Source organism: Cryptomeria japonica, chromosome 2, assembly GCF_030272615.1.
Source record: "Cryptomeria japonica chromosome 2, Sugi_1.0, whole genome shotgun sequence".
Lineage (NCBI taxonomy): Eukaryota > Viridiplantae > Streptophyta > Pinopsida > Cupressales > Cupressaceae > Cryptomeria > Cryptomeria japonica.
The window spans coordinates 94,006,429-94,024,686 of record NC_081406.1 but is presented as its reverse complement, the minus strand read 5'-3'; the positions used below and the strand labels follow the sequence as shown (position 1 = coordinate 94,024,686).

Sequence of the window (18,258 nt, the reverse complement as noted above, 5' to 3'; positions counted from 1 at the left end):
GGACTTGTCGCGCTTCTCATTCTTCTTGCCTTTCTCCTTAGGTCTTCCATGAACAGTTAGGGCTTCCTTTGAACTGATGGATACCTTCCTTCGCATCTCTTCACCGAGTAGGGCACCCACCACGTCTTCAGATTTCAAAACAACAGAAGTACTACCGAAAGCCATAACAAGAGAATCCCACGAATCAGGCAAAGAACAAAGCAAGATCTGACATTTCTCCTCCTCGTCCATCTTAACACCGACGGATACTAATTGAGCCACCAACATATTGAATGCTTCCAGGTGGTCTGCAATTCCTCCACCCTCTTCCATCTTCAAGGAATACAATTTCTTTCTTAAGAAAATTTGATTTAATAAAGATTTCGCTTGATACATCTCACCAAGCTTAGTCCATAGCTTCTTTGCAGAGTTCTCTTCATGGACATTGATTAGAACAGAGTCTGTCAGGCACAGTCTGATTAGACCCTTGACTTTTTGGTCCATAACATCATACTGAGCTGCCGCAGTAGGATCTGAGGGCCTTTGGACATTCGCATCAACAACATCCCAAAGATCTCGATCTATTAGCAGATCTTCCATCTTCAGCTTCCACATCTCAAAATTACTTCCATTAAATTTCTCCACCTCTATTCTCCCTGACGAACTCGCCATCTGAATATTCCTACAACAAGATCAAAAAGTGTCTTCTGCACAAGCTCCCACTCAAATCTAGATTAGTTCAAAAAACCCAACTGCCCACAATTGAAACCAAAGGTGATTAGGCTTTGATACCACTTGTAAGGAAGTTAAGTAGCGGAAACAACTTCCTACACTAACCTTGAGAGGAGGGTAATGCAAAAAAATTTCAGATCGTTACAACAGTTACAAAAAAATAGAAATAGATATAATAGCATTCATACCACAACACAGTGATTTACATGGGGAAAACCCTTTCGGGAGAAAAACCCCACACTCCAAAAGCAGCTCAATATTTTATTCAGCAATCAAAAACAGATTACAACATACTTGCAGAGCAAGCTCTTCGCAGGAGTACCACTAATTAGAGATTCAGAGGCAACTCAATAGCCATAAGACTCTCTTACACCCAACCTCTATCTCACACACCTCATAAATAGGAGATACAATACAAGAAACCGTCAAACAGTATTACAAAACCATGGGCTAAAACCACCCAATAAGGTGTAGCCGACCTTATCTCCCTTCTAGATGCCCTATGACATGTTAAAGCACACATCAACATGTGTCGCTCCCTTTTACAGCTCATTTATGTATCCGATACAAATTATTTTTCCTATTTCAGGAGTACAAACTTCCGGAGGCCATAACTTGAAAACCGGGTGTCCGATTGACGAACCGTTTGAAGCGTCAGAAAGCTCGCGAAGTGCTCTATCACCTCATAACCAACTGCGCCAGTTATGGCCACTTTTCAGGTCGTTTTGGAGCCTCTAAAGCCCCCAAAATTAAGTTTAAACATTTTATCGCACCCTTCCAAGACGAAAACTTTAATATCTTCAAAACTAGCTGTGACCTTGCGACGCAACTTTACCAGAATGCTTATCTAGCCAACCAGAAGCTTCAGGGAGAGTTTCGCACCATTTCATGCTCAAATGAAAACTTACTATAAACAGTAACCTCGCATAAATGCAAGGTTGAGACACCATTTTTCCCAACAGGGAGGTGCAAGTGAGGCGGGAGGTGAGGGAACGTTGGGAGGTGCAGGTGAGGCGTGAGTTGCAGACGACACTGGTTATTGGTACGACGTACTAGAGGTTCTTGAGGAGTCCAACGACGACAAAGACTACATGATCCCCTTGCCCAAGTAAAAGAAGCAAATGCGGAATTGAATGAATATATGTGTGTATGTGTGACACATTTTTGGTAAGCATTATATTTCTCAGTTTTTTTAATTTAAAAGTAACAAAATACGTAAATTTTAGTGGGAATGGTTTCTTGGAATGCCTGTCAATACTTGGGAATGGTTTCTGGGAATGCTTGGGAATGGTTTCTAGGAATGCTTGGGAATGCTTCAATATGTTTCAAATTAAACATTACAGTTTATACAGTTCGTAAAGGAGAAAATGTGAAATAACAATGTGATGTAGAAAAATATGTATGGTAACAAGAATAATACCCATGTGCTTTTGTTGAATCTGTATGACTGGTGTGCATGTTTGCCACTCCGTGTTTTTGCTTTTTATTTTTCTCTTGCATTGTATTTCTTTCAAATCCAACTCTTGCAATGAGATGAGAATTTACATTTTATACTTGGATTGCATGGTTTCCCCCTTTTTAATGTGTTGTTTCAAATTTGAAATTTGAATTTGCATTGCTTGTCCATTGAATCTGCATAAGTAATTCATTTAAGCCTGATTTGATTGTTTTTGGCTGTAATTTGGTGGCCTTACACAATTTTTGTTGTCATTGTAGGTGGGAGTTGGCGTGAAGAGACATGAAGGAGACAGGATAGGTTGTACACAGGCGACAGAGTGTTGGGTACTGTGCAAGGGGAAGGAGGTGTTGTGGCACCGACATGGACCCAAACCAACCAAAATGTGTTGTGTGAAGGGTCACGGTTGGGTCCACGCATGTTGTGTTGGCAATATTAATGTTTATGTTATGCTTGTTTTATTGGCGGTTGAGGCCGCATAACAAATACTTGGTCATGTTTAAAAGTTTTACAATGACTTTAATTTTGTTGGAGGGGCCCACTCTTTGGCATGGTGACACACGAAAGTGCCCAAGTTGACATGTTTATTTCTACAAATTGACAAGATTTGACATGAAGAAAACTTCCTTACTGATCAAGAAGATATGAAAAGGTAGTTCTACCCATTCTATAAGGAACTATTTATATCTAAAGGTAACATGGTCGATAATCACAAAGTTAGAGAACACCTCACAAATATTATTCCCAAGAAAATAAAATATGAGGATTTGTTTAGACTATAAAAGATTCATTGATGAAATTAGGAAAGCTATAATGAATCTTAATATGAAAAACCTTCAAGGGATAATAGGCTACCCATTGAGTTCTATAAATCTAATATCCAATGGATATATGATGATCTATTGCAAGGTTATAGAGAAGCTATTGGTAAAGGCTCCTTAGGATGCAATATTAATAAAGGTATTATTAAGATGCCCCCCAAACAAGGGGACAAGACACTCATAAAAAATTGAAGGCCAATGTCACCAATCACGTTATTAAATGTTTCCTATAAGATCCTAGCTAAGATCTTAGCTACAAGGTTGGTTGATATCCTTCCTAAGATTATAAATAGCACACAAACTAGATTCATCAAAGGAAGATACATCCTTGAGAATTTGATCACTAGTTGGGAGGCCATGAATTGGGTCAAATTCTCTAAAAAAAACCTAACAATGCTCTGCTTGGATTTTAAGAAGGCCTACGATAGGGTGGAATAATCACTCTTAAGAACGACCTTGTATGCTTTTGGCTTTCTTGAATCTTTTTGTAAGATGATCAATATTCTACTAAGTGATGTTGTTGCCCAAGTAGATGTGAATGGGTCTTTATCAAAGGTGTTTACATTAGAGAGATCAATTTGACAAGATTGCCCCTTAGCTCATGTTCTCTTCATAATTGTATTAGATGCCATGCATTATCTACTTAGGAGCTCAATCAATTCTCCTAACTCTAGGGTATAACTCTTCCTGATAATAAAGAGCTTATCAACATTCAATTTGCTAATGACAAGAATATTTATGGAGATAGAGTAGAAGAATGTGGATAATTTGGTTCAAAAGATGGATTTTTCTATAAGGCTTCAAGTGCTAAAGTTTCTAATGTTAAATCTATAATGCTCATCTTCACTAAAAACCCCCTGGTTGTTTCCAAAAGTGCAAATTTCAATGGGGGGTCATAAAAAACAAGTAAGATACTTGAGGATTTCTTTTTCAATCAATCACAATCTTAAGGATATGTCGATGTGGGTTAATACTAAAATCGATAATAAATTAGACAAGTGGAACAATCAATTTTTATCACTAGGTGGTAGGATTCAAGTTTGTTAAAAAATATCGTCTTCCTAACCTCTACTTTGTATTAGTGTGTCTCTTTAGTAGTTATCAAGTCAATGAAATCCAAAAGAATATCAGATGTTTCTTATGGTCTGACGGGAAAGGAAAAAAGAAGAAGCACTTAGTCAAAAGGGACTGGTGTTGTAGGGAGAAAATTCAAGGTGGACTAGGTCTAAAGGATCTAAAAATGCATGGAATTGCCTTAGTAGTTATATAGAATACCAAAGCTCTAAAGGGGGAGGAGCCTTGGAGAGTTTTGGTGAGGAATGGCATTTAGTTTTTCATGCTAAAACAAGCAAATGCCTAGAAAATTATGTCATTCTATCATCTTAATATCTTGCACCGTTTGGAAGATATTAAAGTTTTCATCTTGGGAAATTTCTCCAATAAAGTTTCAAACTCAAAATTGAGCACCTTAGAATCCCCAAAAAGGTTTGAAATTTGGACAAATGGATCTCTAGATATATTTGGCATTGTAGATATCTTTGCGAGTTTTCCAGTGATATGTTATAATAGCGAATTGGACAGTCAAGTGAAAAGTTATGATTTCCAGAAGTTGTGCCACCAAAACTCAAGTTTTAATGAAAATCCACCTAGATGGGAAAATGAACCAACGTACCATTGGGTGCCAAAAGAAGAAAAGGCACACTTTCTAGAATATTCTAAGGCGATTATTGGTGCTAAACAAATGGGTGAACGAGGGTTACAAAACACAGTTCCAGTAGTGTAGATTGTTGCTCTAACTTGCATATTTATGTAATAAGAAAGCCCATGTGGTTGAAGCATGTTATTTTCTGAATGTTGTAATTCATTTCCTTGAGATGATAAAAGGAATGTGTTTCTTTCTTGCATTTTCTATTTATTTCTCTATTGTTGTTGTGTGTCTGGGTTTGTAAGGGGAGTACCCTGCACTAGTTCTATATTTTTGTGAGAAGTATTTGAGTAGTAGATCCAGGTAGCTTTTATCATCATGTTTTTTTCCATTTTGGGTTTCCATGTAAATCTGGTGTTCTATTGTGTGGATGTATGTGTTCACTACTTGCATTGTTATCAATAATATTTTGATGTTGTTATGAGTTCAATGGTTTGAATTAAAAAGTAGTAAATATCGATTCACCCCCTCTCAACATTTGTGAGTCTGAAATATATTTCATGTTGAGATGATATAATTTTTTATAGCTATGATAAATAGTTAAGACAAAATATGGATGACCCTTAAAAACAATTATGTTTTTAGTACACAATATTTAAAATATTTATTAAAATGTATTATCAAATGATAAAAGTTAATTTGTTGCCCAAAAATTTCAAGCTATCAAATAAAAACAAAAGAAAATAGTATAAATTAAAGCTTGTAATAAAATGAAGGCTTTTGTTAACCCCATTTTGAGCATTTTATAAGTAGTTAAATTATAGTAATTTAAAAAAAAATCTACAACCAATTTTTTTAATTAAAAAAATTATAAAATACACTAAACATATTTATTTCATTAATTTATATCATTTCAAATTTTAAAACATAAATGCCACTTTTAAGTGATTCAAGTTAAAATGTTAGATTAATGTTGATCATTTCCTTCATAAAAACTAACATAATTTAAAAATTTCACTCCTTTGGAAACATGTTTTTTCTTGGTGTTGTCTCCCCTCCTAGATATTCTATCATTTTGATATGCCATTGGATACTCTTATCTCCACGAGCTCTATATTTTGTGATCCTTGAGTGCTCATGACACAACCCATTATCTATGTCTAGGTTTTTCCTCCTAGATACTCCTCCATCATTTTTCTATGTCATTGCATAGCCTTCTCTCCACAAGCTCCACCCTTTGTGGTCCTTGAGTCCTCACCAATAACCCATCATCCAATTCTAGCATCTACCTCCTCAACTCCTCTAGGCATTCTCTTATGGGGAATGTAGGTGCCTCTACACCATTTGTGTATTCACTTCTCATGATTTCCCACTCCTTCATGTTCATGTCCTTTGAAGTGCATCAAATTTAGCCATCATCTCTATGATCTTTGGCCATTATCTATGATTTTTTTCTCTCCTCCTTGACATTCTATTGATCCATGTTCTCCATTCCTTTCCCTCTACCCATCTACTTGTGATGGAGAACTAACCTCTTCTCTCATACCCTCTACTTAATGACATATATGTTATAAGATACACCTTTCTAGTTATTATTCTCTTAGTTTCCTTAGATCAATAATTCTACTTTTCTTCAAGTTAGATCAATTATTTTTTCAAACTACCTTAGTTTGGTGATTCTACTAGCACCTCCCCTTCAACTCCTCACCTATGTGATAGATTGCCTCAGATTTGTAGTTTTGTCGATGTCTCCATATTCAACTCCTTTTAGGCCTATAGTGAGGCATGAACCTTTTCCATTCTATAATATCTTAATATTAAATGATTCCATCATGTTTCCACTTTTCTCTAGTAAATGTTATATTCCATAACTTGTCACTTTTAGGTTTCTCCACTATACACAAACCTAGGAACCCACTAATGTGAACTTCTCATTGTAATCGTGTTCAAGTACATCTACTATGAATCACTATATTATGTATGATATCCATACACAATCCTATATAAATCGCCTTCCTTTAGTTGTCTAATATAGACCAAATTTTTAACCCAAGCTCTAATACCATGACACAGATGCCATGACCAAGGGTCCTAATGAAAGGATTCCAACCATGCAACCTAAAATATTTCAACATGATCCACAATGAAAGAAAACTCTAACACAATGAAGTATGAAAACATAAAAAAATTAATTAAAAGGAAGTAAGATTATAGGTTGTGCCCTACTATATAATGAGTACTTTAGCTCTTTCAATATCTTTGCACACATATTGTCTTTCCTACTCTAACTCATCCATTTTTTTTCTTCTAAGGTTCCAAAAATCCCACTTTTCACTAGTTAGTACTTAAATGTTGATATCATTATATCTCCAACTTATAATTTTTCTCTATATTTGACATGGCTATCCACCTTCTTGTTGTCGTCAACCTCTTTTGGTATGGTGTTCTCACATGCGATCTAATCTTTGATAGAGTTTCCAACTCATCTACTTAATTTCCCCATCCATCTTGTTGTTGCTACCATCCTCTTTTAACATGATGGCTCCATAGGGAATCTAATCTTTGATAGAGTCTCCAACTCATCTACTTAGCTTGTGGCTTGAGATAATTGACAATTTGTGCTTCTTTGACTTTATCTTTCTTATTCTTTATGTTGGCTCTACATCTTTTGACCGAGTCTTCATATAGTGCCCCTACACTCAAATGCACTCTCTTATTTGTTTTAGTGACAAACTCCTTGCATACAATTTCATCTTTCGAGCCTATCACACAATCTTCATCAAGTGTGTAAAACTCTATACATTCACATACTTTCTCTTGCATGCCTCCTTCCCTACCCCTTCACACCTATCACATGTCCACTTTTACATCATGATCTACCTTTGCAATTCGATATGATTTCTTCTCTTTCAACTAATCTTCCCTTTCACACCCCTTCTTAGCATCTTAGCTCCAAGAACCCTAAAACGCTTGGCCCAGTTCTTTGTTACAACATGGTCTTGATTTGTCTCGCGACACCCCTACATTAGAGTCTATTCACCTTCACCTAATGGATAGATGAATGAGTTCACCTAGGTCAAACCTCTTGGTGGATTGATTATATGATGATGCAGATTTGTTTTTGATTAAAAAAGCAATGTTAAGGAGGGCGCTGACCCTTTACAAAGCCAAAGGCGATCGAAATTAAAAAGACCAAGAGGGGAGCAAATCCCAAAAGAACAAAGTCGGACAGGCAGAACTGACCTGTCAAACCATCAACAACCCAACCCAAATTAAGAGGGGGGAGAAAAACTCGGAACTTGACCAGGGGGGGCTTGGGAAAGGGGGTTAGATTTTCCTTTTCTCCTACGACAAACAACCATCCATGCAACACTATCATTAAGAACTTTCAAAGAAGAATCAAGCGGGGAAGACCCTGCAGGGTCACTGCCAGACTACTGATGCAGAGTGGCAACAGACTGTTGCAGCAGAGCAGCAACAAGAGAACCAACGCCAGGAGCAAAGTGAAGGTGAGGAGTAGGGACAACAGGTGCAGGAGCCAAGGGGGAAGGATCCGCCACAACAGTAATATCAACTAGGCCTTCATCAACAGTAAGGGGCACCTCATCATGAGATGAGTTAACCGAAACAGAATCTGAAACATTAATCGTCAAGTGGTCTTCTGTAGCATCTTTCCACCAAGCAGCAGCACCTTTGCGACGAGAGAGAGAACAGTCAGAAGCAAGGTGGCTCCTTGAGAAGCACCTTCGATAGTTGAAAGGGAGGCCCTCATAATCCAGCAGTTGGGTCTAAGGCCTATCTCCAACCATAAGAACCACATCCCTAGGGAGGGCCAGAGATAAATCAACATCAATTAAAAGACGAGCAAAGGTAGAATGACCCATGGAGAACGTGGCATCATCAACCTTCAAGAAGCTGCCAATGGAGTTACCGATGGCCTCAAAACAAGAATGTTCCTAGAAATGGAGGGGGAGATTGGGCAGCCAGGCCCAAACCAGACGAACAGAGAGGGTTTCTGTAAGGGGGTTGAAGGAAGGAGTCCAGGGCTTAATAGAGAGGGAGTGATCCCCCTAAGTCCAAAGCTTCCCCAAAATAAAATCACGCTCAAGAGTAGAGGTAAAGGAGGCAACAAAAAACCCCTTAGCACAAGGGAAAAGCTCAATGCCATAAGAAACAAGGGGCTTCTAAGAGTCACTCACCCAGCGATGAAGGTTCGGGAGGGAAGGCCAAAACCCATTAAATCTGCAGACCAAAGCGCTGCATTGGTAGAAGTCAACATTCTCCATAACCTCTCGGCCACATACCACAACAGGAGAGGTTTTGGCACAAGGGAGAGGACAAACTCCCTTAGAAGGCCAGGCAACAGATTTAGCCACACGAGTCACACGGGCAAAGCTGCACCTTTCAGCAAAGGGCCTGGGCAGAGCATCTTCACCCTGAGCATCACCCGCAGTAGCAGCAAGGGCCTCCAAATCCAAAACAGGGTCATCACCAGCCATGGGGGACCCAGTCTGAAATCCCCACACAGAGGGCATGATTGAAGGCGAAAGGGAGCCACCGTCAGCAACCACGGGAGGAGGGAGACCAGCGCCCTGTAGACCACCCGCGACAGAGGTAGAGGGACGAGAGGCATCCACATCGCCCACCAGGGCAAGGCCGCTAGTAGGGGATGCTGAGAGAGAGTCCAGCGAGGGCCACAAAGATCCACCATCAGGTACGTTCACCGAAGCACAGCCCAGCACAGGGTCCAGCATTGCCAAGGAGACGTTGCGAGGGATCACCTGGGCAAGAGACGTTGCAGCGAAGGAGACGTTGCGAGGGTTTTTTAAAAACGCTTGGGCAGGAGATGTTGCGGCAGACATTGCAGCGGGAGACGTTGCGAGGGTTTTTCAAGATTTGTTTCCTTTATTAACCTTTATAATTTAACCATGTTCTAATTATTCTTCTATATGATCCTCACAATTTTCTTTCACATATTTGTGTAAATGAATGTCTTTAAATACCTTAAAATGGTAACATGTTGTTCATAATGATTAGTAAATAGAAATAAGAAAATTATAAATTTGAATTTGGTGTTTTGAACTAATTTTCATGTTCCTTAATATTGATCTTGATCAATCCCATATCCCTTAGATATGATTTGAGTGGATAAAGCATAGACTTTGAGATTCAAAATAAATATCTAACAACAATTAATGTAACTAAGAATGAAATAAAGATGAATAAATATAAAGAGGATACACCTGCTTAGGATTGAATTCTTTTTTGACATCGATCCTTACATATATGCCTTTGATTTACTACTATGGCTTGATATACACAAGTTTACACGTAACTCCTACTTTCTCAAACTTCTCCTTTACGCGTCTACCGACAAAGTGTCGACCTGGGCATTGGCTCGACAAATCGGGCATGTCGACTGCGACTCAAACCACCTGTCGATGCAGTCGACATGAAAGCTGTGATTACACGCAGGCAGAATTCTTCCCTTCTCTTCCTCTTCAAACTCACTCAAACAAACCGCACATTCAAGCCCCTGCTCACTATAATTCTTACTCTCATACACAAACACAGGAAAACTTTCTGGGACTGGTTTTTTCTGTGGAAGGCCGATGGAGTTTTCATCGCTTTCCGAGGGCGGTCGACGAATGCAGAGTCGTTTGAAACAGAGTACAAAAGTTGTGAGTGCAGCCATGAAGATAATCACAGTGAAGATAAACACAGAGGTTATAAACAGTCTAATATTGATAACTGTGACCATCTTGGAGCTGTAGTGCTCTTCTCTGTTTAGTCGACGGGAAGAAGGATAAACTGAAAACATTCTGCACCCAATACCAAATACTCTGCCTCTGCACCCAATTTGCAAAATTGTGTGCAACTGTGATGGGCAATTTGGGATCCTTTGTAAAACGTTCTGTGTAATCATCCATCTACAGTCTCTGCCTATTTATATTCCAATTTGTCGGTCGAATCTGATTCTGCATCTGTGAGACTCATATAAATGGATCTGGCATAGGACAGAGATTACCGCTTCTGTCAATTCAGCGCACTGTAGCATTTTGTGTCCATCTCGGAATTTGATGCCCATAAAATTCTTAGCTGTTAGCGATTAATGGCGGCGTCTTATCACAAATATCTTTTGTGATGTGGTGTACACTTCAGCAAATCATTTAGCGCTAAAAGAAAAGAAAAGAATGTGACCGCCGATCAGTAAAAAGTTTATCAGACAGGTTTTTTTTTTTTTAAAAACCAAGAAGAAAAGAATGTGAGTATTTTAGAACAAAATTATTCCTATCTTTATATTTTCATGGAGTATGTTTAGAGTAGTACTTTAAGATATTTTATTTATAAGAGGTTTATAGTTAGGAATTTGTAGTGTTCAAATTTTCAATATGGTATTAAAAAAATTATAAATAAGAGTATGGGGTAGTCTTATATCTTTACAAGTCATCTAAATATTTAAACTAGCAATTGTATCTTGGTGTGCAATGCGTACGTCGAATAAGTGTAAAAGGTCAATTAAGAAAAAAATTGGTCTATTTTTTGCATACATTTATGTAGTACATGAAGTCAATTAGGAAAAATTTTGGTCTATTTTTTTGCATACATAATTCATGTAGTACATCAGATCAATAAGTAGGTCACTTAGATTATGTTATTTTTTTGTGCAATAAATGGCTCAATGTAGATTTAGAAAATGTTTTTTTTGTGCAAGAAATGTCTCAATGGAGAAGTGATAATGAATTATGCAGTTGCTTATAGAGATTCGAATAACGAAAACAAAACCTCTGTATTGAAAAAAGTCAAACTTCATTACCAATACACTCATGTTATGTTAGCAATAGAGAGAGAGAGAGAGAGAAAAGGGACATATAGGGATAGAAAGAGAGTAAGATATAGGGAGAGAGAGAGAGAGAGAGAGAGAGGGGGGGGGGGGGTGTGGTTCAAGGAAATATAAGTAGAGATGGAGATGGAGAAAGAGGGGCATGGGGAGGAGAGTCAAAGATAAAGAGAGGGGGGGTTGAGAGATAGATTAATATTTCTATATAAAAACCTGTGCATGTTTTGGAAATTTAACATAACATATTCTTGTTTTGAATGTAGAGAATTAAAATTAAAAAAATACTCATGAAATGTCCAAAGAGTTTTACACAGTGAAATAGACGGACAATTGCCTCTAATTATGAACAAACATTATCTTGCCTTTGATTAGGACCAAACATTATTAACCATTCAAATATGAAGAGTTAGAAAAAGGGTAAGTTTTTTTATTTTTTGGGTCCACATGACATTCCATAATCTATAGCAATTATTAATTTCCATGCTTCCCAGTAAAGATTTTCTAATGTTGTTTAAACTCATGGATTTAAATGATTTTTACTATTTTGCAAACATTGTATCAATATGGATGCCAAATTGAAGGTAAAACGCTACATGTGAAATTAAAGAGACAAAGTAGGAGAGAGTTGAATGGACAAAAAGAGGAGTGGAAATGCATGACAGATTTAGAAATTGATAAAGAGAAGAAAGAAGATCAAATGGCGCGTAAGAAGATAAAGAGACGAGTAAAGTACCAAAACAGGGGAATAGGGCTGCAACAACGTGGAAAGAAGAACATACAATTTCCTCCACAAAAGACTGATAAGCAAGGATACAAATAGGAAAGAGGCATGGTGAACAAGGGAAAAGAAAAAGAAGGGAATTCTCCAATTTGAGGTTGCACCAAGTGTGCAAGGAGCATTGTGTTGGCTCATGAATAAAATTTATTGTAGATTAAAAGATCTTGGAAGCACATTGGAAAAGAATAGTGAACAACAAGGGTGTGTAGGAGTAAGAGAAGCAGTGGACATGAAAAGACTGTAGATTTGAGTGAAGTGTTGAGTGGAAGAGAAGTAAATGGAGAGGCTATGCAAGAATAAAGAGAAGATAACACTTAGCATAGAAGACAATAATTAGAGATAACAAAGAGAAAAAATGAGGTGGAAGAACCTCTACAATTAATAGTGGTCAATTAAAATTGGGTAGATAGTTAAAGGTTCACACAACAAGAGGAATAAATGTAAAACAAAAGATCATGTTGATGATTGCAAATTTATATAATAAAATAAGAAATTATTAATTTTAAAAATTAATTTATTAATGTTTTAACTCATAAAATTATTTTTCTTATTCGTAATAGAATTCACTCTTTCACAAAATTATAATTTTTGTAACTTTTTTGCACTTACAAATAGGATTTCTCCTTTATGTCACCTATTGCACAAATCATAAGATATGTTAAGACAAACTCTTCATGCCTTTGAGAGATTTATAAGACGCTTGATAGCATGCTTGGATAAAAAAGCAAGGCATTCATAGTAGTGATCCTACTTTGAGATTTGAGAAAAATAATACTAGACCCATTGTGATACAATTATGGAACATTGTGTACACCACACATCATATGGAAACCTATGCTCTAAATCTCAAATAATATGCAGGAAAGATTGGGGAATTGCATCCATCTCATGAGGAAAAAGTGAAAGAAAGGCTTATGAATTCCCTATGAAAAATGTATACTAATGAGGAGTCAACTCTTTTAACACATCAGCTAGCCTTTTTCATTATTTATAATCCAACCTAAAGCAAACTAAGGTAATGATAGATAAAACTAAACTAGCTTAAATTGGCACTATTAAATGGTGAATATCACATGGTTAGGATGCACTGGAGTTGAGGGTTATTTCTTTTAGCCTTCTTTCACAAGTTGCCAATTATTTTTTTGTAAAGAAGAATTGGTCCACATACAAATTCATTGAAACAATCAAGAGGAACAAACTTGACCTCCTATTGATTAAAGAAGTTGGTGACCGCTCATAATGTCTTGCAACTACAAAGTCAATAGAGAATTTTGAAAAAGTATTTTATTTTAGTAGAAATTTGTTTAAGTTCAAAATTCATAGAAATCTCATGACAATGGGAGAAAAGCGTCCTAGATTATTGTAACAAGTTCTTTTGCATTGGTTCAACTAAAGCATCACATGTATCAATACTGGAATTACCTAAATATTTGACATAGTCATTCTAGAATTTTGAAATTAGAAGGCTAAATAAGTTAACCTAAAATCTAAATTCTATGGGATAGTTCAAAAGTAATTACCAAATGAATCATATAATTAAAAGAATCACGTTAATCAATATCCAGTAGATCTTTTATAATCTTTGGGAATAAATAGTATTCATAGCAAACCTCTTTAGAAATGATTAGATGCTCTAGTAGAAATTGAGAAGGCCAAAAGTTAAGAGACTTTTTTATTTACATTTGCTCACATGCCCCCTTCAAATCACTCATTATGATATTCAATAGCTAGCATTTATTTTAGAGGTTGACAAAGCTGAACCAAACTTATATTCAATTGTTCATATTTTTTGAGACCAATAAAATCATTCCATAAAATTAAGGGTAAAATATATAGCATGAATCATGATTTATCAATCTATATTTAATTCATGAATACACATATTTTGTCTAAATTTTGATAACTTAGCTTTGAATTTTATATGTGATCACTAAAAACAACTTCTATCATTTTTACTAAGAGTGAATTGTACAAAATACAAACTAACAAATGCACATTTGAATGTGAATTATATATATAATTATCTTTCTTTAAATTTAAATTTAAATTTTAAGAAAATAAAAAAATAGAAATAAATAATAAAAACAATCAAATAAAAAAATAAATAATAATAATAATACAAGGAATGGTTAGTTATGAACAGTTTGTAATAAAATGAATGACCCAAACTATCTTTTGAATTCATATTAAAAGATCAGATGGTTTAGATCAAACTCGAAAATTTTAAAGAGCTTAATAAGTGGTATATAACAGTTTTCTTACATAGATAACCGAGAACGAAATAGTGATGCAATTATAGATAAGAAATCTGTAAGGACAACTGCCAAAGCATTAAGAAGGTAAGATGATCTGATCCATGATAGCCTAACAGTAATAAGTTTTAAAGATTTTGATTTAACCCTAAATTTACACAGTTCACCTGGCTCGTCTAAGCTTTACACATTTTGCATACATGTCTGACAGGGCAATTTTAGTTACACCATGTGACAAAATTCATCTATTGTTTATTGATGGATGTCCATACCCTATTCTAAAGCTCCCATTTTCGCACAGCCTGGGGGCATGTAGGAAAATCTTTACACCTGCTAATTACATTTGGTTGAAAGTATCTAGGGGAAGAGCACCAGTAGCCGTCATAGCTAACTTCGCGCACCTACAGATCCTAAATGGTACATCGAATTTTGATTTTTTTTTAGTTGTCTTCGTATGCGACTTAACTGCTTATAGCTATTCATCTGGCTTCTGGGTAGTAACGATGCACATAGTGGAATCAATTATGCGTACAAAGGTCAAAAAGTACACATTTCAAAGTGTCGCCTGATACCTAACTAAAGATGTTCCAGTAACCGTCAACTCAAAATCACTAGTACTTGTTGACAAATATCCCAATAGTGGTGCACAAATGTCCCAATAGTGGTGCACAAATGTTCCAATAGTGGTACACAAATGGGACAAATGTTCCAATAGTTGTGCACAAATGTGCCAATTAATTACAAAAAATGATCGGCTATTGGTACAAAACAAATTTATTAATGGTGTTGACGGCTATTAGGGGGTCAACATGACAATAAGGTGACGGTTATTGGAACTATGTTATCTATTGGTACTCTTCCCCTAAACATTTTTCTAAAAATGGATTGTCTGCATATCTTGCAATCATAGCATTCTATGGGACCATATTTCTTTGGGGCATTCTATCAAATTGTTCAGTTCGTTTACATGCCTTGTCTATGCTTCCAAATTTTTGCATTCACGTCTACCAGAGTATTTTCAAGTAAAATATGTCCTTTTGATATGCTTTGATGGATGTCTACCCCGTTCCGTAGCTCCCATTTTGGCCTAGGTGGGGACTACGCTGCTAATAAAAACTGATATAAAGGCAACCCTAGATAGTTACCCCAAAATGGTCTACTCTAAAAAAAAGGGGTTCCAAGGCTGAGAAGGACTATTGCTCCATATGTCTTACGAAATATGTGGATAAGGATGTGGTGAGGATTATGCCTGATTGTGCTCACATATTTCATGTTGCTTGTGTTGATGAGTGGCTCCGTAGGCACCCCACTTGCCCTATTTGCAGATATCTGGATATGGCCAAAACTTCTCCATTCCAGACCGGAAGATATGAAATGAGTGTGATGGAATAACAATAGAGCACATCGCATGAAAGAAATAGTACACATCGCATGGAAGAGAAGCGATTGATGTAAGGCAGAAGCAGTATATACGGCGAGAAAATTGACTCTTCTTGTTAAAGATGTCGATGATGATAGAAAACAAAGAATGAAAAAGGAAAGGAGAAATGATGAAACTTAACGGGAAAAACTAACGACGAGGACTACAAAAAAGATCAATGGATCAAATGCTCTCAATGGTCTTGCATTGCTTATTGTGAATTTTGAGCCATTGATTTTAAAAAGTAGCTTGTCCATCTCAAATAAGGATATGCCTTTGGCATAAATTAAGTTGTTTAATGTTGATAGGTGAATTGGCATTTGTCAATTCTCAATAATTATGTGGTGAATATCTCACTAATTAGTGAGAATTTCTTATTGAAAAATTCAAACTGAAAAAAATGTTACAATTGTACATTACAATTTTATAATTTGAGAGTTTTTAAGGTTTTGTATTCTTTTAACTAGTAAATATTAAGGAAACAAAAGGAGAATGAAGGAGACAAATTGAGAAATCCTAGATGTATTAAGTTCAAAGGAATGTCACAATCACTCATAAATATATGAAAGAAAAGGATATGTGTAGGATTAAATAGAATAACATACTTTAAATTTCACATACAATGTTAGCAAATGAATTAATGTTTCAATAATTGACATCCACAAAATACAAGAAAAATGAAAGAAATATTTCCTACTAGACATAAGAGTAACATGAAATTTCTTGAATAAAGAAGACAAAATTCAATGAAAAGCCTTCTTATATCTTAAAAAATGAGTACACTTGCCTCCATTGTTATCTTATGTACAAATGTTGTGTAAATCTTATAATTCCTTCACTTTAAAATAAATAAATTAAACCATTTGCCTATACTATTCAAGCACTTAATTTCCTCATCCTAACTTTACAAATATTTGAAACAAAAATTATAATAGTTACAATGAGTGTGTAATATGTGACTCTAAAATAATTACATTATTTATACTTTATATGATAAAATAGTAAATTTGTATTAGAATTTGATATGCAAGTGATTGTCATGGCATTGTGCCAAATAATTCATGTGTAAAAGCTATAGATGCAAATCTCCTTAGAAGCATTTTGTCAAATAGTTGATGTGCCTTCACATTTTTCTATTTGTGAGAAAGGTTGCAAAGATGACATTTAGTAAATTTTCTCTATCCTTTAAGATTCAATTAGTGTCTATTCCATGTTCCTAAATCTCATGAGCATCTAGAACCTTCATAGTAAACATTCTTTAAACAATGCATGCATTTTTTCAAATGGCTCCCACATCTAGTAATGTTTCAAATCTTTATAGTGTTTGGATTTACCTCTATGAATCACACTTACTTAAGATCCTTCTAAAAACTTTCTATGTATCTCTTGTGTTTCTATTTTAAGTACTTTATTTTGTGCCACTTCATCCAATTGTCCATGCCCTATGTAAATCATCCACTTTTAGCATACGTTTATAGCATTCCATAAATAATAAATCTCTTTTAGACATTTTCTCAAATACAAATCTCAGTATATCATTCAATCTTTGGCATTTACAATAACATAGCAATCATTACAATCATATACATTTTTTTCTAGCTCTTGAAGATGAAATCCTATAAAAATTGGCTATGCTAGAGTAGTTCAATATTTGCATAGAAGATGAGAACACTATATATATATATATATATATATATATATATATATATATATATATATATATATATATATATATATATATATATATATATATATATATATATATATATATATATATATATATATATATATATTATAGCAAAAGGCCCTGGCCTATAATATATTAATTATAATTGAAGATTTACATATACTATTTAATGGGAAATGACACTACCTCCTAACCCCTAGTAGATACATTTCTGATTGATCAACCCCCATTTATGGAAGATCATGGGATCTTTGAAATGAAGGTAAATAAAAAGAGCCTTGAACAGTGGTTGTATGACGCCAATCCTTACCCGATTTGGACAGCAAAAACTAATCCCATACAAACAAAGGAGCAGATTATCAAAAAACTTCAATGTTTGAAGTTATCATGCTCGATTCTACCCTACTTCTAACAACATATGAACCCGCCACCCTAGCCAAAGAAACCTTCATTTTACATTTCCTGGTTCTTGAGATGAGGCAACTTCCATTGGAATTGGAAACGATGATTGATAGCCATGAAAATCCACCTAAGCATGTTCACAAATTTTCCAATACCTCCTGAATTTTGCGATTACGATTGAAGCCAACGGCTCTCCTATTTGATGTGCATATTGCTGAACCCAATGGAAAAAGGTGTCAGGAGAA

At 35.6% G+C, this 18,258-nt stretch overlaps 1 protein-coding gene across 1 annotated transcript; it reads right to left on the bottom strand.

Moving 5' to 3' along the window:
* Positions 1 to 9,859: 9,859 nt before the first annotated feature.
* LOC131873686 (RING-H2 finger protein ATL64-like) lies at positions 9,860 to 10,744 on the bottom strand. Its single transcript, XM_059216862.1, has one exon. The coding sequence runs from the start codon at positions 10,557 to 10,559 to the stop codon at positions 9,993 to 9,995; it is 567 nt and encodes a 188-aa protein (XP_059072845.1). The 5' UTR covers positions 10,560 to 10,744; the 3' UTR covers positions 9,860 to 9,992.
* Between the last annotated feature and the right edge of the window lie 7,514 nt (positions 10,745 to 18,258).

Bases quoted from the DNA above. Each gene is read 5' to 3' on its own strand.
- LOC131873686 (XM_059216862.1), bottom strand. From the start codon at position 10,559: ATGATTACACAGAACGTTTTACAAAGGATCCCAAATTGCCCATCACAG.